This window comes from Colius striatus, chromosome Z (genome assembly GCF_028858725.1).
Source record: "Colius striatus isolate bColStr4 chromosome Z, bColStr4.1.hap1, whole genome shotgun sequence".
NCBI lineage: Eukaryota > Metazoa > Chordata > Aves > Coliiformes > Coliidae > Colius > Colius striatus.
Window position 1 is genome coordinate 39,799,601 of NC_084790.1, and position 19,758 is coordinate 39,819,358.

The window sequence follows — 19,758 nt, forward strand, 5'->3', positions numbered from 1 at the left end:
AACATTTGTACAGAAGTCTCTTACTTTCCCATGTCTCTCCTTTTTGTTCTCAAAGACGGAGAGGTAATGACTTTCACAGTGCACTGACTGCCAACCTCCTGATTATTCTCAGTGTTGTACTTACTTCACTTGTGCTCTTGTGTATGATCAGTGTTGCTGTCCTTGTGTCTTGATGTTTTCCTATGATCCGCCCTGGCTTTCATCTTTTACTTCATCTCTGCTGAGAAATATTGTTGTTACCATGTTAGGAATGTTCATTGTCTTTCATTTTCATCTCTCTTGAGGAACAATTTCAGAAAAGCTTAAAAAAGTATTTTTGTGCAGCTTCGTGGAGGTGAATTCAAATGAACAATCCCAGGTATGAATTTTAAAGAATCTTGTTCTTTCCTGAAAGTTTTCTGTCTTCTTACGAAAGGGAAAGCAGATTATGTGGTTCATGAGATATATATTTATATATATATAAAGGATATCTATATACAGTCAGCAGTTTAGTCCATATCAGTAGAAAGGTGGTGCTTATGGGCAACATGGGTATGAAAAGTATCTTCTTTAAAGATCATGTTTATATCTGTCTGGGTGTAAACATGATCTGTTGTGGATGTATTTATCAGTTGGCATGGTCACTCTGTATTTTCACTTCTTCTTTTGCTGTCTCTTTTTTTTAATTTATTACCAGCTTGTCACAACACTCACAAGAGAGTTTTGAGATACTTCCATCTGTTATTTGGACGAATCTAGGTAAACAGGAAACCTGAAGGAGTAATTACCAAAATATTTATGTGGTGACAGAGCTGCTTTCCTCTATGTTTCTTAAATTTCAGGAAGTTTCATTTTTGAGGTAGTATTCTTGAAATCATAGAATGGTAGGGGTTGGAAGGGACCTTTGGAGATCATCTAGTCCAGCCCTGCAAATCTTGTGCTGCTTTACATAATCTTAGACAACTAAAGTTGATCAGCCAGTAAAATTGAAATGACTTTGTATTATTTCTGCACAATAAGCAGAGTTAATGTTTATAGCCCAGCATTTTTCCTTTCTGCTTTACTTCCTTTAATGGAAATCATTACTTTTAGAACCATTGTTATAATCAGGAGCTTCAGTGTCATTGTCTTGAAGCTACATTTGGAGAGAAAAAATGCTCAGAAGGTTAAACAAACTGCTTTAGGCTGTTGCAGCCTGTGCTAATGAAGAAACAGTTCTCCCCTCTAATTTTTTTCCCCATCTTTTTTCTTGCTGATCTAGTATGGCTTCCAGCCAAAGCAGTATCTTAATAATTGAAGCCTTATTTTTACAACATTTCAAAATGCTTTTTCTAATAAAACTTCAGCTTAATCAGCCAAAGCCTATACATATAATCTCTTAAAGCTTGAGTTGATAAAATTGACCAACAGGTGTTCAGACAACCACTTGGTTTGGACTCATATCTGCTTGATTTTCAACCCATCACTATTTTGTGCTTATTAGTAGGGTGAGTTAAGGACAAAGAATTTAACTTCAGAGCTAAAAGGCAAAGGCCTGTACTGTTCACTCCTCCTGTGAATTGTGTCTACTTTTGAAACACTAACACAGTGTTTTCTTCAGAGCCCTTGATTGTATTAGCATGTCCTTCTCCCCCTTTTCTTTTTTTGTTTTTGCAAAGTGAAAACTTTGTAACTGTATTTGTATCAGTATGCTCAGGAATGGGGAAACCACTTCAGGTCTCAGAGGAACCATTAATAGGGGTGATGAAACAGAGCAAGAGAGGGAATAATTGTGTTAGTCTTAAATTGTATGCTGGCCCATCACCTGTAGTAGCTGTGTGGTATCTGTGGCCACAGGGAAGGACTTGGAGCTCTCAGGGGCTGAGGGTGTGGTTTTCTTTGGGCTGTATCGGTTGCCTGTGCACCGCACAGAGTGCATTTTGCTGGTAGTTGGACTACCTGTGAATGGTGAAGCCTACTTCATTCACTGAAGGTTTATTCATATAGGTTTGTGATACGTGATAAAGAAGGTGAAAGAGCCTATAGAAAAGTTTCTGCATTGTCCCTGTGCTGTTAGGTCTTAACTGCGTTGCATATTGAGGATTTATTTCATTTTTAAGCCATCTGTACCCCTCCTTTTTTTCTTTTTTTTTTTTTTTTTACCCCCAGACTTTCTTCCTCTTTTCTTGTTCCGTTTGTGGAGCCAGGCAAGGATGCTTCAATCTCATACTTGCTTTGTGTGCATTCTCAGGTTTATAATAATATTTGAACTCTTTTTTAAAAAAAATTCTTTTGGCACAGTATACTGTTGTCTTTTGGTCTAGATATGTGTAGAAAGTGCTGTGTTTCTTATAAGCTTAGGATCCACAACATCTAAAGAGAGTGTTTTTCTGTCTAGACTGTCTTACCTGACAGCTAACTGTTGTGATTTACTGAGTAGTCTGTTTGTCTGTCTGATGGGTTAATGTTGTGATACATGTCAAAAGCAGCATGTTCTTAGGGGATATGAACTGCTGCCTACTGCAGATGATAGAAAGATGCTGGTTTCACTGCATTTGTTTGCTGTCTTTATAGTATCTGAAATGGTGATGATTTTTCAGGAAAAACAAAAGGTGTTCTAACATCTCAGCTGTACTTATTTGCTAGATGATGAATTTCACAGATTCATACAACTTCTCAGGCTAGAGCAAAAACCTGTGGAGTTGCATGATTCAAACTACCAGTGGAAAATGGACACTCGGAAGCATGTTTATATGGGTTTTTCTTCCCGCTTGTATGTGTAGCTCTCTAGACCCTTTCTTGAATTTTACTATGGTTTCTGAGCTAATACAGCAGATGTATGATACATATGTTTAATTAAAGAATCAATTTATCCTGTTGCTTTCCTAGTTCCAAGGTTTTGTTTACTGCAATTACAAGTTTTGTCTACTTCCAGGTATTGCCAGATACTGCTTTGGGACCAGAGTCACAAGGAGATACAGCCGGGAAAGCATTTAGCCAGTGGCTTTTCCTGGCTCTGTAGCTAAAATAAACAAATTTTCAGGATGTGTTCTCCTCTTTAAGATTTCTTGTTACCCTTTGGTGCTCAGCCAATAAGTTAATGCCCTCCTTCAGTTCATAACAATTTGTTTTGACGCTGCATTTGGTTGGTTTGGTGTGGCTACTTAGATTTGTTGTGAAGAAATTTTGAAGTTGTAAGCAGGCAGAAACAGCAAATAAAGACTGTTGTCAGGAAGGCTGTATTATTTTCAGAAGTTTTCTTCATGGACGTCTCCTTTAATTTTGGATTTAATCTTTAGCCAATCAAAACCCTCTTGTCTTTCAGGCTATGAACCGTTCCCTTGCAAATGTGATTCTGGGGGGCTATGGCACCACATCAACAGCTGGTGGGAAGCCAATGGAAATTACTGGAACCCACACTGAAATCAACGTGGACAATGCAATTGAAATGATAAAGGAAGCCAATAATATTATTATCACTCCAGGTAAGCCACTCTTGACTTGTGCAGCAACGTGTTTGAAGAATGTGTTAATAAAAAAAACCAACCAATGAAAAACAAAAACCTGTAACCTCTGTAGCAGTTGGAACATAGCAGCAGCCTGTTAAATGTTGACTGGATCTGTGGGATCTGTCTTTATTTCCAGATCTGTCATCATTCGCTTTGTAAGCATTTGTATGCCACTTTATTTTTCCTTGTGTGTGCCTTTTCAAACTTTGTCTTACTTGTTTACGTTTAAAATTCTTAAGGACAAAGCCTGTCTTCTGTAAATTGTGTTTACGGGTAATTTTGTACACAGCTGTTGTGGTGTGAGTTTCCAAGCTTACTGTACTGCCAGCGCAGTACCTCTAACAAAATGTCAGTTACGTTACTGAAAGAGAGGATTTTGTTTACACATCTTATCACTTGCTCAATTCTGTATTTTTTAATTAAAAAACCTAGAAAAAATTCTAAAGTTTAGTTAGTATACAATAAATACTGTAATTAGAATAGGGGGGAAAAAAGCCATGAAAACAATGACCCTGAGTTGTCTGAAACTATTATGTTGACTGTAGGCTTATATAGTTCAATAGCACATTTTCTGTTAGGAGAGGTCAGGTAGGGAATAGCTTAATACTTGATTTCCTTTGAATGGCACAGCTATTGTCTCAACTTTATTTTAGCATTGGAATGGGAAGAATGCTGCAAAACAATGTAATCTGTCATTTTGTTTCAGCTTCAATGAAAACATCAGTGAGGTAGAGTTCTAGTTTGGGAAATTACGTTTGTTTTCAAAAAAGCTTGCAAACGTCTTCAAGGAGTTTGTCTCTTGTTCCTGTGGTCACACCTTAAGGACACTGTTAATATTTTATATTATCTATTTTTTTTCCTAGGCAATGTTGCTCTAAGGAATTAATTCACACAGGAGAGACTGAAAAGATTATTTGTTACTAAAAGCCATTCTAAACTACTAGATTTGCTTTATGCAAATCCAAAGTTTTACTAAGGATAATCATGGTGAAATAACCTGATAGTAGCTTCTCTATCAGTTTTTTGGTATACCGATCTGAAACTTCCTCTTCTGATAGAGAACAAGTGTTTTTGTGTAGCTGAAATAAGTTACTTGTGTAGTTTGACTGGTCAAACCACTATCTTGTTTAGTGGTCAGGAGACAAAAAGAAAAGATGAATTACAGTGATCAGGCCAGAAATTTATAAGTATCTAATATGTATACATTTATATGGTATTTTTTATTTGTTTAATTATGAGACCTTCTGTTTTTGTTTAAGTATACTCATTGTCTGCACAGAGACAGAAGAATAGCTTAAAATTTGGAAATCTTTCAGGTTATGGTTTGTGTGCAGCAAAAGCTCAGTACCCCATAGCTGATCTGGTGAAGATGCTGAGAGAACAAGGGAAAAATGTCAGGTAAGTACTTCTCTTTATTAAAACTGGTATGTATTTGTGGTTTTTTTTTGGTTCTTTGTATGTCGGTTTGGTTTTGTTTTTTTTTTTTTTTCCCATTCCATTAAAATCCCCTACAGCTCTTTGTTTTGGTTTAGTTTTTCTTTGAGCATTCATTATTAGTTCTTTCCAGGGATAACTGACTTGCATTAGTAGAATTAATACTTATTACTACACAGCAACATATACGCATATATTACAAAAAAATACAATAATGTCCTATTCTTACTGCTCTGTTTGAAACAATGCTGAAAAGAATTAACCACACTGTGATATTACATACCTTTCTTAGGTTAAAAACCCACAATCTACTTTGCCTTTTTACACTCATACTAGCCCCTTCTGCACTCTGGAGTAGCTAAAGACATTCAGTGTGTACTGATGAGAGTTATTTTGCAAATGCTCAAGAGCTCCTGCTTTGGACTGATGTACTGAACTCAGTGCCTCTTAAAAGTAAATTAAGATCCTGTGTGTTACATTCCTTGAAATCCTCATAAGTCAATCCTTGTGATCTTAAGTTAGCAGCAGGACTCCCGCATCCACAGGATATACTGCCCGATTTCCCTTTGTTTCTGCTAGGCATTAGGGCTCTGGTATATTTTCTCACACCATACCTTGAGGGTTGCTACAGTTTGATTTGTTCAGAAAGTTGCCAATGAATACGGGAAGATCTGAGGAAGTAAACTTTTGTCACTATTTTAATGTAACCTGAATGTTCAAGGAATTGCAGAATATAGTAAGAGATCTCTGGAGATTGTGTAGTTCAGTCAGCCCCCTTGCACAAGCTGGAGCAGTTGCTTCAGTTCTTTCCCACTTGGATTTTGAGTATCTAGTCTCCAAAGATGGAGGCTTGACAGCCTGTCTGGGCAGTCTATTCTAATGTCACTCTTAGAGAAAAATGTATTTTTCCTGTATTTCAATTTGCAGCCATTCACTAGATACCAAGCAGGAATCTGGCTCTGTGTCTTTACTCCCCTCAATCAGTTTTTATGCACAGTGATAAAATTCCTTTGAGCCTTCTCTTCTGCAGACTGCAGAGTTGCAGCTCTCAGTCTCTCAAGACTGCTTGCAATAAGGGTTAATAGTTCTTTGAGTATTACATGACAGGGTTATTGTAGTGCATGTGGCTTTTGCCATGGATTTATTCTGCTGGAGTGCTCCTCCAAAAAGCAGAGATGAATTCTGAGGTTCAAGTATTGGTGTCAAGTCCTTTGATTCTTACAGGTATCAAAAGCATTGAAAAGCTAACATCATGCCTCCCTTGCTGATTGTTTAAGGAACTGTTTTCTAATTATGAGAACGTAACATTTAAAAATTAGTCAAGGCTCAGTTTTCATTTGAAACGAGATACTTGGACAGATGCTGGTTAGCCAGACTAATTATCTGACTTCCATTTGTTTATTTCAATTAGATGGTGACTTAGAATCAATACTCTAGCAATTCATGGTTTTGGTTTTGTTTTTCTTCCACTATTTTTCCATAGCTTAGTGGAAACTCGGTAGTTTTTGCAGTGTTTTACAGTGTGTTTTGTGATGGATAACAGTAGAGTATCTGTAGGGTTTAGCAGCAATTACTTGTTGGTGTTTGCCCAGAATGTAGCAATTTTGCATACAAAATTGCTTTATAGATACGTTTCTTCATGCATATATGAGAAGCGATGTAGTGTGTGTTGGTATATCTGCTGCTTAGAGCAGTTCTGTTCACACCTTATATCTCCTTTTTTAGCAAAAGCTTTATGTGCATTAAAAATTTCCAAGACCTGTTAGCAACAAAAGAACCATTCTTGGCTAATGCAATGACTGTGTCACATGCTTTTAGCTTTCTTTTCACTGCTTCTGTGGGGGCAAGCTTTATTTTTTTAATCAACCCTGATGAAATAAAAAAATATTGCTTTTCCCTTTTATGTTAGCTTTGCAGGGGAGAAGTGTGAATGAATCCTTGAAATAACTGGCTTACACTTGAAATGAGTAAATTTCAGGAAGGGATCACTGCAATGGTTACCTACTATTTTAATGAAATAAATCTGTATTTACAGTTTGTGGTAATTCAGGCCTTTCATCACTTTGTGGAGCTCCCACGGTGTTCATTGAGTACAGCTGCTGTCCCTCTGGTTTCAGTAGGCCTGTAGTGCCTCAGGACCCCACTACACTCGCCATCCAGATGCAGTGACACTCTCACACATCTGCTGTGGAGGGGTGCCAGCATGGACATACGATTGTCATCAATTTGTAATGCCCATACTGTGCCAAGAAAAATTGCGCCTGTCATGCAGTGTTATTTTGCTTTGTGGCTCATGATTGATCCAGAGGAGCTGTTGTTTTCATTTACTTTGCCTATAGCCATAACATTCCCAGTGAAGAATGCAGATTATATAACATGATGCATAACCTTTAATGAGGATTTGAATTTAGAAATACGGGAGAGTTTAGAAACTTCAGACTGTTTTAGTTATTAAATTGTATAGCTAACATCATCACTTACTTGAGATGGTGTTGCAGCAGATCACATCTTTAATGCATTAGGATCACACAGAAAGCTGGATATTGTTGAGCCTTCATTATAGCTTTCCCTTGTTATGGATGGGTAAAACTTTTTATAGGCTAAATCCTGTAGTCCCTGGAATCCACTGGCCTTGGAGAGGAAATGCCTGTCCAACAACTAGTGGTGTATTTCTGTAAAGTTACAGCTGAGTAAATTGTTGGAAGTTCTCCCACGGATGTTCCTTGGTCTCATGCTGTGTTGCTTTTAGGCCTCTAGTCATGAAAGATTGATTTCTTCTATATAAGAAAATTACATTTAGTAATTCTATATCTACAAATATAATTGATAGTGTTATAGTACAGTTTAAAACTGTATACGTTCTCATATGTGCATAGGTAATTGGTGCTGTCTAGGACCACATCAAGTTAACTATCTTAGCTTTTGGCACAGTATGACTTTCCTATGACTTTTTCTATCGATGTTGTTTTTTTGCTGCATAGTAAGAAATTCTCGTTAAGAAAAATATCTTACAGGGTGAAAGGATACTTCAAAATTGTGCTTGTTGTAGACATTCTAAGTCTAACTTTTAGTTAAATATTGTGGATTTCTGATAACTAATAGTTGAGAGAAATGCAGGTTATCTGTGTAAAAGCTGTTCAAAGTAATCGCTAATATATTAGTGTTCTGATTTGTTTTTTTTAACCTAATCTTCATAAGTGGAGATCTTGAAGGATTCTTCTGATGCAAGAAAATCTAATTACAGTTAAGCACATGGAAACATGGGTTTCTTAACGTTTTTGAAAATGTGATAGTGTTGATTCATTTTTGACCATATTTTGATTTTTGTTGTTATCTCTACCTTTGATCTCTAATCAAATGTGTTTAGAGTTTGGGGTTTTTTCTCTCCATTGCTGTAATAGAACATGTGCATGTGTACCACTTTCATTGTTATCCACAAATTAATAAGTAAAACTTCTTAATATCAATTATAGTTTAATTAAAATTCAGTTCTGTGTTGCTCTACAAGAATATCTGGAAGAATTTTAAAGGATGAGCTGTTAAGATGCTGTCCCAGCCAGTCTTAACATGCTTCATAGTCCAGGTGTGCTTAAGATGGAAATTACTGTCACTGATGAATGGTAGCAGAAGAATATGAGGAAAGGCTGTAGGAACTGAGACTGTTAAGTCTAGAGAAGAGGAGACTGAGAGGGGTATCTCACTAATATTTACAAAAATCTAAATAGGGGGTGTTAGGAGGTTGGAGCATCCCTTTTTTCGATGGTATCTAACAACAGGACAAGAGGTAATGGGATAAAGCTGGAACACAAAAAGTTCATCTAAACATAAGAAATGACTATTTCACTGTGAGGGTGATGGAGCAGTGGCACAGGCTGCCCAGGGAGAGTGTAGAGTTTCCTTCCTTAGAGGTCTTCAAGACCCACCTGGACATGTTCCTGGGCAGCCCGATCTCAGTGGACCTGCTTCTGCAGGTCGTTGGACTAGATGATCTCTAAAGGTCCCTTCCAACCCTTACCATTCTATGATTCTGCAATTCTATGAACAGTGCATGTTGATGCAAGTTTCTGGGAAGCTGAAGTGTGCTTGCTGGGAAGACACTAAGTGTACATTTGTGACAATACTTGATTTCTCCTAGTCTAACTGGGTGGATTCTGGATTATTAATGCTGCAGATTAAGGAACGAATGGAGTCCAACAGATCTATTAGCTCAAGTCACCTATAGTTATAGCTAGAGAGAGCTAGGAGACGTTGCCATACCTGATGTGCTTCTGCAAGGATGCAGCTATAGCTGTATGCTTCTTGGAATGTATTGTAGGTAGGCCATTAGTTCCATATGGGTCGGCTCAGGTCTGAGTGACCTTACTATGTCAGTTTGTGATGATTTTTGGAGGCAGGCTCTTCTTTTTTCCTTGCAGGTGTGTTCTTGAATGTATTGAGCGAATGTCCATGCCATGTACTTGATTTTTCCCTTGCTTTGAAAAACCATAGTGACTGGAAACAGGGTGCAAGTACCAACCCTTACTAAAGTATGTTTAATTTAACTAATTTAATGCAGTTTAAATTTATCTGACCTGACTCCAGCAGAGCCACTGCAGTTAGTGCATGCTGAAATACTGTTTCTGGGGGCATGTTGTTGCCTCAGACTTGACACCAGGCCTAAGCTAGCTACATGGTAGCTGTCTAGTCATGCTAGTCATCTGTAATGTGTGATGAAAGCATTGTACCGTGATACTTAGAAGTCATGCAACTGCAACTGTTGTTACATGGCAGGATTCAAGATGTGGAGTATCTGACTGATGTGCTTCTCAGTCCATCTATTTGTTTTTTTATTTGTTTTTTTTCCCCTCCTGTTACTTTGATAACAGATTATTGTTTCTACTACAAGCAGAGGTGGAGAGCTGTCAAAACACAAACAAAGTGAATGGGGTGGGGGAAAGAGGAAATGAGGCAAAACTCTTGGGCAAATTGTCCTGTATGTGTGGAGTGACTGAAGTGTTGAGTAAGCTAAATTAGGCCCCAACCAGATGTTACTTGCTTACATTACTCTGTCCAGCTTTGGCATAATGGCAGGAATCCTATCTTTACAAGTGATCTTGATACACTTCTGCATTGGGTTAGGTAGGTGCTAGCTCTTTCAGTGTTGATTACAAGAATGTTATCTAGCCAGTCATGATAAAGATAGGTGCAGACTTTATGAACTGTATAAAAAGTAGTTTCCACTCTGAGATTTTAGAGTAATTTTTCATACAATAGTTATCTTTTTCATACTACTGTAATTGACTTCATAGTACTTTGAGAAACACCCACCCATCCTCACTCCCCCAAATCTTAAGTGCTTTTTGTAGTGACCAAGATACGGCATGTATGTAAGGAGTTTTGGATTTTCTAAATTTAAAAGAAAATGCGGCACTTATTGTATTTCAAGAAATGTTTTAACAAAATGAACTAATTTTTGAGTGTTCTGTGTTGTGTTTCTAAAGCTAAAAAGTATCCAAAAGAGACGGATTAAAAAGGCAGAATATCCTTGCCTGCTACTTAGCTGTTTAGATATAATGTCTTAGTACCAAGGAAATGTAGGCTCACTTCAGTGTATCTGACAATTGGAGATGATAAGGAAGCCCCATGTTACATGGTTGAGGTCAAGAGAAAAAAATTCCTGGTAAATTCTGTTTTGGTGAACTTACCAGAATAGTGTTTCAAGTCATAACAAAGATTTACAGTCATGCTGTATCTGAGTGAAGTGTATGTAGGCTAAAGAGTTAATGTAATGTAAAAAGAAAGTAAAGAAGTGTGAGATTCCTACTTGATTTAGAAACAAACCAACCAATGCAAGGGAGTTGTTGCATAACAGTTATTACAAGCATATTGAAGAAACTCAACAATTTTTTACTTGAAAATATTTTAACCATAAAAAATCTTTGAAGAACTCTTTGAAAGTCATTGTTTTGTTGAATTTTGGAGTACAAGTGAGGTTCATATTTTGAACATCTAGGAGAGCATACATGACGGAATATTTCTGCTGTAATACACATAGCTTTGAAGAACTGCTGCTGTTTTGAGTCAGGAGCAAGATACCGAGGTTTTATTAGATGTATTGTGAGCCATTGAGAATTTTAACTGTGTTTTTTCCATGCTCACCTTAATTCTGCTTTCTATTGGACAGGCTAATTTCACTCAAGATATATGTAGATCCTATCTTGATGAATAATGAAAGCCTAAGAGAAGCACATTTTTAATGATTTTTTTTGACACGCTTGCATGTCCAGTTTCTAGAGGTACTAGGCTCTTAGAAGCAGACTTCTGGGAGTTGCTTCAATATTTTTCTGGAAGCCTTTTGTATGAACAACTTTCTGAAAGTTTTTGAGTATGCAGTATGCGGTTTCAAACAGAGTGTCAGAAGTCTGTAGCTACTGATGGTTCATGCCATAACTCTTTCTAAATGAAGATAATTTGTCCCTTTTCTTCTTTCTTTGCATCTTGCCAGGAATGGTAAAGTCAAAGGTGAAATTCATTCTCTTGGCAGCTTAAATTTAGCTTTCCAGCCCTTGAAATAAGATTATACATGTACGTAGTACTTAATAGAAACCTCACAAGTATTTTGTTTTGTGTATTGCCAAAGCAGCTTTGGTCACAAAGATACTCAAATAATTTTATTAGAAACAAAAGAGAATTTTGTTGGAAGAATCTATTTTCACTGCCAGAGAAGTGATGGGTTTTCTCAATTGTACTTCAGAATAAGAGTTCTCCTAGTGTACTGTAAGTGATTCACTTTGGTAGACTAAAGAACTTGCTGCAGTACTATGCATGGCCTGTATTACTTGGTGTGAAACATAAGCTGTTAATGTTTTGTCCTGTATATTTACTCTCTTTTTTTCCAATTCTAGATACTGGCCTTTGTAACAGGATCCCAAATATTTTCTAGCTGAGTACAATCCATTATCTTTGTTTGTTTAAAGGCATTCTTTTTAAAATTAGCTTTTGTCTTGCTAGTTGATTTTAAAAGTTTAAAGAATTTGAAATTGTATCTGGCATTTTGTAGGTTAATTATGTGCCCTTAATTTTATTGCTGCAGTTCCAGTTGTGTCATCTTTGCATTGTCTTCATGCTGTCTTGCTGATGGAATGCTCAGTTGCCCTTTTAAGGATGTATTTGTGCAGTGTTGAATTCACAAGTGGTCTGTGTTAATTGGTCTGTGACTTGTAGACCATCAGTGATGTGTTACCCATTTCCATTGTGGTGGAGTTGAAAATAGAAATATGTGACAGTCTGTCTGCAATGGCAAGTTCCTTTATTAGTCTTTCCCTCCTTTCTGAAGAAGTCTGCAGTCCTTTATTTCCTTCTAAACTCACTTGGATTTCTACTCAGAAATTTCTTTTCAGAAATCCAAGACTTTAACAGTTTTTTCTTTTGGATATCTTCTCTCTCTTCCAAAGTGTGTGCAAGTTTCTAATTAAACATTTAACTTAACTGCATACAAAATTCATCTGAGGCATTGCTGCTGTGTATGAGTCAGCATTATGATGATAACTCCAGAGCTGGAAAGACAGAAAATGCTCAGGACAATTAGCATTGATACGCCTGGTTCGTTCAGGGCCAGTAGATGAGCAGAAGAGTACAGTCTGCCCACAAGAAGGAGTTTTGCTTCTCATCAAAACAGATCTCTTGGAGTTGCAGCAAAACTAATTTAACGTCTCTATTCTGAATTTTGTCAGTTTTTTGCTCTCAGCACTGCATATGTCTTAATACTCCCCACTATCACTCTGTATGTCTGTCTGAATTTTTAGTAATTCGTAATCAGTGTTTTTTCTTTAAGTTGTTTTTAAGCTCTTCTGGAAACTTTTCTTAAATTGTTGTGCCTAAACTGGTATAGCTTCTTAGCTTTCGAGCTTCTCACTCCCTCTTTTTTTTTTTCCTACTCCAAAGATCAGTCATGAGAAGAAAGTGGCATGTTAATCTAATTTAGCAAAGCATCATCCTGAAGTAGAGTCCCTGCTTGTTTTTCTGTTGGATTGAAGTGTTGGACTATGCATACTCTAGAGATACAGGAGTCAATGAGGTCATTTGCTGTGGGCATTTCTAGGTCTAGTCAGGACTGTTACACGGTCTTCTGGCCTTTTCATGAAGGATGTTGTGTTGTGTTATGTTCATTTACTCTGTGGTGCTTTCACTTTTCAATGACGTAAGGGATCTGCAAGGCATATTAATGTGGGTGGTGATTTTGCAGCAAACAGGCTTATTCATAAGGAATCAAAGGTCTTTGTCACAAGGTTTTAAATATGGTACTGCTTGTGACGTGAATGTGAGAACTTGCTGTGTGGGATGAGGCTCAAGCTCATGATTGTAGCCAAACAAAATGGTAAAATAGTCCTACTATTTTCAACAGTAATTAAAGAAAAGCTATTGCTGACTGGAATATTTACTCTGTTGGTCCATCTTGTTGTGATGCATTCCCAGGCATTTCTGGCCGGTTCCTTCTGTGTTGTAACAAGAAGTGTCCAATAGGCTCTACAAAGGCACTTTGCAGGTGCAACAACTTTCTGAAAGAGCTTTCTTATGATGGAAAGATTGAAAATGTCCTAGCTTCTTTAGTTTTACTGGGAAATAGGCATATTGTTTTTGCCAGTGATACTTCCAACTTTGTAGAAAAGGAACAGCTGCTTTCTGGATGACGAGTCAAATCTATGGACCATGTTCCCTCAGTTATCTGAAAAACTATCAAAGTCATTACGATATTGTTAAACCTTAACCTCTTTATTGATTGACCTGTGCTCTTGACTTGGCCTTGTTGGTCACAGGTGGCAATTTTACTATTTAAAAGACGGTTGTCAGTACTTACTAATGGAGTTGTCTTTTCTTTCCTGCTAGGTTTGGCATTCACCCTGTGGCTGGCCGTATGCCTGGTCAACTGAATGTACTCCTAGCAGAGGCTGGTGTTCCCTATGATATTGTGCTGGAAATGGATGAGATCAATGAAGATTTCCCAGGTTAGCATGTGAGCTATAAGTTTCCAGTAGATTGGATTTGATCATGTAACTTTGATTTGATTCTGTTTTTACATTGTACAAGGATTTTAAAAATAACAAACTAAATAAAAATACAGCAAATCTCAGTCAAGACACTGAGTTTGTGCCTGTTGTGATACCACTGTAGAGGAGCAGAGATCTTTCTTTTGCAATCTGAGGGCTCTCCCAGCTGATAAGCGAGTACACAGTAATACGAGAAATAGTCTGACTTGGAAGCAGAGAATACAGACAGGTAAAGCAAAGGGAAATGCAAGAGTACTGAAGAAAGTAGATCTTGAAAGGAGGTTAAATAGGCCTGTGAAACTTGGTTTCCTGCAGAACCAAGAGTACAGTTTTTGGGTTTTTTAATTGCTTGTAACTGTAAAAAAAAAGACAAATGCTGTGTCTTTTTTTATCACTGTTACTGCTTCATATGGGAAAACTACCTTAACTTCTTCAAGTCCAGTGTTGTGGATGACTTAACTCCGTGTCCTGCAAACCACCGTCACAGTGTACAGACAACTTCTTGCTTTATTGTATCTTTGTTTAAAAATCAAGAAGTTGCCATTGAAAAGTTGTTCAAAAGAATATTCGAAAGAAAAAACAGATGCAGAGAAATTTGAAAGTGGTGACAATGTTACCTGTGTATGAAACCACATTTAAGTATGAAAGAATTTAACTTTTGTGTGTCAGAGTAGTCTGATGAGTCTCCTGGAATGGGGTTGTGGGTGCTTGCCATTTGTTGGAGGTAGTTGGCAGCACACTTTGGACTCTCACATATAATTTACCTGATAAGTTTGTGAAATATTTATGAATGAAGTAATCATAAATGTTTGTCGAGTGCTTACCATAAGGGGATCTTCAGTCTCTCAGATTTAACACAAAAATGTACATCAGGCTCAGTGTTCAGGTTTTGGATAATTTTTCATCACTTGTAACTTCTTTATCTTACTGCAGAAACTGACCTGGTCCTTGTAATTGGTGCAAATGATACAGTTAATTCAGCAGCTCAGGAAGATCCAAACTCTATCATAGCTGGCATGCCAGTTCTTGAGGTCTGGAAGTCCAAACAGGTGAGACTAACAGAGTTGTGATAGGACCTACCTTAGGTAGCATGCTTTTAAAAGTGTGTTTTATAGAATGAGCTAACAAGATTGCCCTGCTCTTATGGTTTCCATGAGGAGCTTTTCTGTTAGCTGTCCAACAAATTAGTCAGTACTCTGCAAGTGTGATACACTGTTCATGATTTCATAATCATCACTGAACACTATAGTGAGACTAATGATGACTGAAGTAGAAAAGACCAATGAAAGTACTTCTACTAAATCATGTGATTACAATAAATGATGTAGTGCTTACATATGTGATCTGAAGCATTTCTGTACAAATATGTGGGTTTTTTTTCTATTTGTAGGACATTCACTTGGCAGTTTTAATATTGAGGTAGAAATAAAAAAATTAATTATTTAAGTGAAAAAAGACCAAGCAGTGAGTGTCTGGGTTGAGTAGAGAGCCTGTCCAAATGGAACTGACAGTTTAGTTCTCTCTCCAGTTTTGCTCTTGGAATGCAGTATCATCCAGTCTCAAGAGCATGTACTTGAATTTGCTTGATGTGAAATTTTTGATCTGTTGTTCTGAACCCCCTTTTAGCCTCAGTTCTCAGTTCTTCTGGGTTTGCCATTCAAGTACTCAGAGTAGTGAGCACGTAACATTTGTCAGTGTTTTGTGCATAGCTATAGGTTGCAATTTGAAAAAAGAAACATGTATGTGGTTAAAGTTGATAAAGCTTCACAGTTTCTTGCTGAAGATGCTGTGGTTAAGTAATTTGACATTTAATAGCTAAAACTGGCCAAAATATATTTTAGGATGTAAAAAATGCTTTTAGAAAAATCTTATGTATGAATGCTACAGTCTTTCTAGACTATTACTCTGGTATACTATAGAATTACCAAAGAGCGTGGCACCAAGTATTGAGTTCAACCCTCATCTGAATTGTGCTGCTGTCAGGGAACTGTGTTCTTAAAATAGTTCAAAAGTAAAAGAGCCTCAAAAACCTTCTGTGTTATAGTTATTGGTGTCCATCTTGCTTTGACTTTATTACATGGAATAAAGTAAAAGTGTGCACATGTGTAATGTCTGCAGTCTCATCATCTAGTATGCAACATTTTGTTTAACAACAAAATGTTCCTGAAACAGGTCCAGATTGCAATTTGTCTGTTATATTAAAATTTTAAATACAGTTTTGTAGCAGTGAGCACCCTAGTTTGGTCAGTCATATGTCTTCCTTTCCCTTTGTTTGTAGAGGTTGATTTTGTATTGTCTTTTGAGGGGAGGGTGGTGGTTGGTTTTTGCTGTTTCAAATGTGAGCTCTTTATGTGCAGGTCATTGTAATGAAGAGATCTTTGGGAGTCGGTTATGCGGCGGTGGACAATCCAATCTTCTACAAACCCAATACTGCCATGTTGTTGGGAGATGCTAAGAAGACTTGTGATGCCCTGCAGGCCAAAGTCAGGGAATCATATCAAAGCTAAATATCGATTTATATTCCACTTGTGATTACAACTACAGTTTTGTCACAGAGGTCATGGAAAACAAGAATTAGAAGAATCTATTACTGTCATAATGCAACTGTCATTTGAAGGAGACTGCATTGACTCCTAGGAGACGTAGTTCAATGAAGGGATGTAGCCTCTTAAGAAAAGATGAGCATGTTAACCCTTCAGACTAAATCTCCTATGAGACAATGCATTAAAGAACAAAAATGTGGTTTTTAAGGTTAACAATGAGCTTTTGGAAGCAGGAACTAATAACTTGTGGTCAACTTTAAGTAGTTACTGGCTTCCTCCTCCTTGCTGTCTGTACTATCATAGAAATTGACTAAAAAACACTGTGTCAAAATTGTATCCTGTCTTATCATCAAAGCTGTTCTCCGGCCAATATGGACAAAACAGCTATTTATTTCATCAAAACTTAAAGCAAAATTACAAACAGATGCAAGCAGATACAAATAGATGCTTACACAATTCAAGGTTCTGAACATAATGTTCTCTTTCTTTTGGGGATTATATGGATGCTGTGAAACAGGAACATTTTAGGAAAGTTACTTTCCTTTAAAATACAGTTCCACTTTTCGTAGTGTCCACTCCTATTGTGCGAAACGAAACACAGGATTTCAGGGACCTACCAAGTAATGTGTGACCTACTCTAGATGTCCTGCTCTGGTGGGGAGGGCTGGACTACGTGATCTCCAAAGTCCCTTCCAACCCTTAAAATTCTTAAGATTCAAGGTTGACAAGGAAATGTACACTTACTTGCACTGCTTAGCTGTTTTGAGCAGCTGCTAAATTCTCTGTCTCTTCCAGTCGTTGCCTTCTTAAATGTCTGAGGAAAAATATGGTCCAGTTGTGTTCAAGCAGCTTGCATACCTGTTTTGTTCACAGAAAACACCACAGTGTTTAAGGTTATGTTCATTTGAACTTTTAATTGTATTTGCTACTTTTAAAATTAGTGCTACTTTCTCAATTAACATTTTTATGATGCTGGAAAAGGCGCTTTTGAACGTATTTAAGATGCTGGAATTTATTAGAATTATTCTAAATGAATAAGCTATTGTTTGGACAGCACACAAACATACCAAGCTTAAAACACAGCGTTTTGATTATTTAACTTCTCTCTAATCTAATTAAAAACACTGTTAAATTCCCATTATAAGTTCAGCAAAGAATTAAATTTAATTGTGACATTGATTGCTGTTTTGTTTTAATTAAGTGTACTTGAGTGGAACTCAAATATCTGCCCAACAAAAGGAATTTATCATGTTTCCATAAGAATGTAGCAACTGTCCATGGTGACGAAGGCTAAATAGAAATAGCTGTACTGTGTTAGAAAGCATTCATATCTGGGGATGATGAATTATTGTGAAGTCAGTCTTGAAATTAATCCATCTTGATTGATAGAACAAACATTTTTTTATTACACCATGTATAGAGACCTCATATGAAATATAGTATTTCTACTTAGCTACCTCTGTTTTTATGTGAAGATCACTTAAAACACAGACTTTGACTGGGAAATGCATCAAGAAATGTAACAATGTATAAATGAAGCTACCCTTTTTACACATCTTTTGCATAATTTGGAATATCACATAAGCATTAATACGGTGTAGACTGCAGGAGAGGACTTGTAATTGAATTTCAATTTAAAACATTGTGGCAGCTATATTTGAATGTAGCATGTTTGGCCTCTTAATTTCATAGTATTCAACTTTTCTTTTAGGCCTACAAGAAAATAGGAGGGAAATGGAGAAGGGGAAAGACAAAGAAATAATCCTCCATCTGTTTTCCCTCCCAACTAGGCAAAAAGGTGGTTTGAAGGGATTTAACATCCTAAAGTATGAAATTTTTGTTTTGTCAAATGTGGAGTATCTGACTGCAGTACGCAACATATCTATGCTTAGAAGTGGCTAATATAAAACTTCTCTTAAAAAAAACAAACCAAACAAACAAAGGTGTTGGGGATGACACTTTTTGGTTTTTTTCTGTAGTATTTTGAAAGAAGCTCGTGCTGTTATATTGTATCAGAGGTACCAGTGTTACTTTTAAAACTGTGCTTTGCCATGGAACACACAAGTAGCTGCTGAAGTGCTAATAAAAAAAGTAATTTTTTTTTTCTTTATTTCTCTTTTCTGTCCTGTTGTGTTTCCTGAGTAGTCCGAGATTGTTTCTGGGAGTGAGGAGATCAATGTGCCACCAAGGGATGGTGAGATTGAAGAATGTAGGGAAAAGGAATCATAGTGAAATATGTGTATTACTCTTTTTTTAGAAAAATTTGAACGATTCTTTAAAATACTAGATATGATTGTTATCTGACTGTAGCAACTTCCCTTGTAAATGTAGAGGGTTAGACAACTTCTGAGAGCAATTGATCTCAACATGTGTTGTTTTTTTTGACTATAAAATAGGGGGGGAAAAAAAAAGCTGTATGAACTAACTTGGCTCAGTATCTCATTTTCCATTGTCTGAGGTGTGAGACGAAGTCTATCCCTTTGAGCCTGATGGCATATGTTTGCTCCAGTTATTATTTTAGTTTTACAAGATGATTAAATTTATTGTTTTGATGATTTCAGTTTCTACATTCAAAGTGAATGGTAAATGAGTAGTTTTAGCCATTGTGCAATGACACAACTGAATAGACTAAGCCTGACATGCAGTTGTTTTCTTCAAGCTTTGATTAAGCTAACTTTAAGTTTCTTTCAGAGGCTGCAGTCTGGCATTGATTCATGAGATAACCTTTCTTCTCTCTTGATAGGGCAACCCATTTAGGTAGCATGTACCCACAGTATTAAGATTTGTAGTCTGATAAATGGTAAAGCCATAGCTCATGTCCTTTTGGGGATCTGACTGCTGATTTGAAGCTTGTAACTCTCTCTACCCTATCCCCAGCTTCTTCTTATAACCAAGGAGGTATTTACTGTATCCTACCTTAAGCAGGCTATGAAAATCTTCTAATCGGATCAAAGCAGTGCAGCAAGAACAAAAGGAAAGGGTGGAGGATGCTAATTTCTGTTCAGCTGGTGGAGCTTTTCCAGTTTGCAGTGTGTGTCCATGCCTGTGATACACCACAGATCTTTGTTTTTAATACAAGTTGTTTCACTGCTATAGTTACAGAGGAATTTAGTTTGGAAGGATCCTGTAGAGATAACTTGGTCCAGTCCACTGCTAAAAACACATCTAGTTTGAACAAATTGCTACAGGCTTTGATTTGAACATCTGTGTGGAGATTCCAGAGTGTCTTTGTTCCTCTGTTCCAGTTTTTGGTTCTTCCCATTGTGAACAATTTTTTTTAAACAAAAT

The 19,758-nt window shown here is 36.9% G+C and overlaps 1 protein-coding gene across 1 annotated transcript in view; it reads left to right on the top strand.

Annotated features, from left to right (window-relative positions):
* The window catches only part of NNT (nicotinamide nucleotide transhydrogenase), a 46,250-nt gene extending 27,670 nt beyond the window's left edge, over window positions 1-18,580 (top strand). The window contains exons 18-22 of the mRNA XM_062018501.1: window positions 3,284-3,443; window positions 4,784-4,865; window positions 13,767-13,885; window positions 14,861-14,976; window positions 16,285-18,580. Coding sequence (XP_061874485.1) covers window positions 3,284-3,443; window positions 4,784-4,865; window positions 13,767-13,885; window positions 14,861-14,976; window positions 16,285-16,434 — 627 coding nt within the window. The 3' untranslated portion in view covers window positions 16,435-18,580. The remainder of the gene's footprint in view (window positions 1-3,283; window positions 3,444-4,783; window positions 4,866-13,766; window positions 13,886-14,860; window positions 14,977-16,284) is intronic.
* Window positions 18,581-19,758: the final 1,178 nt, after the last annotated feature.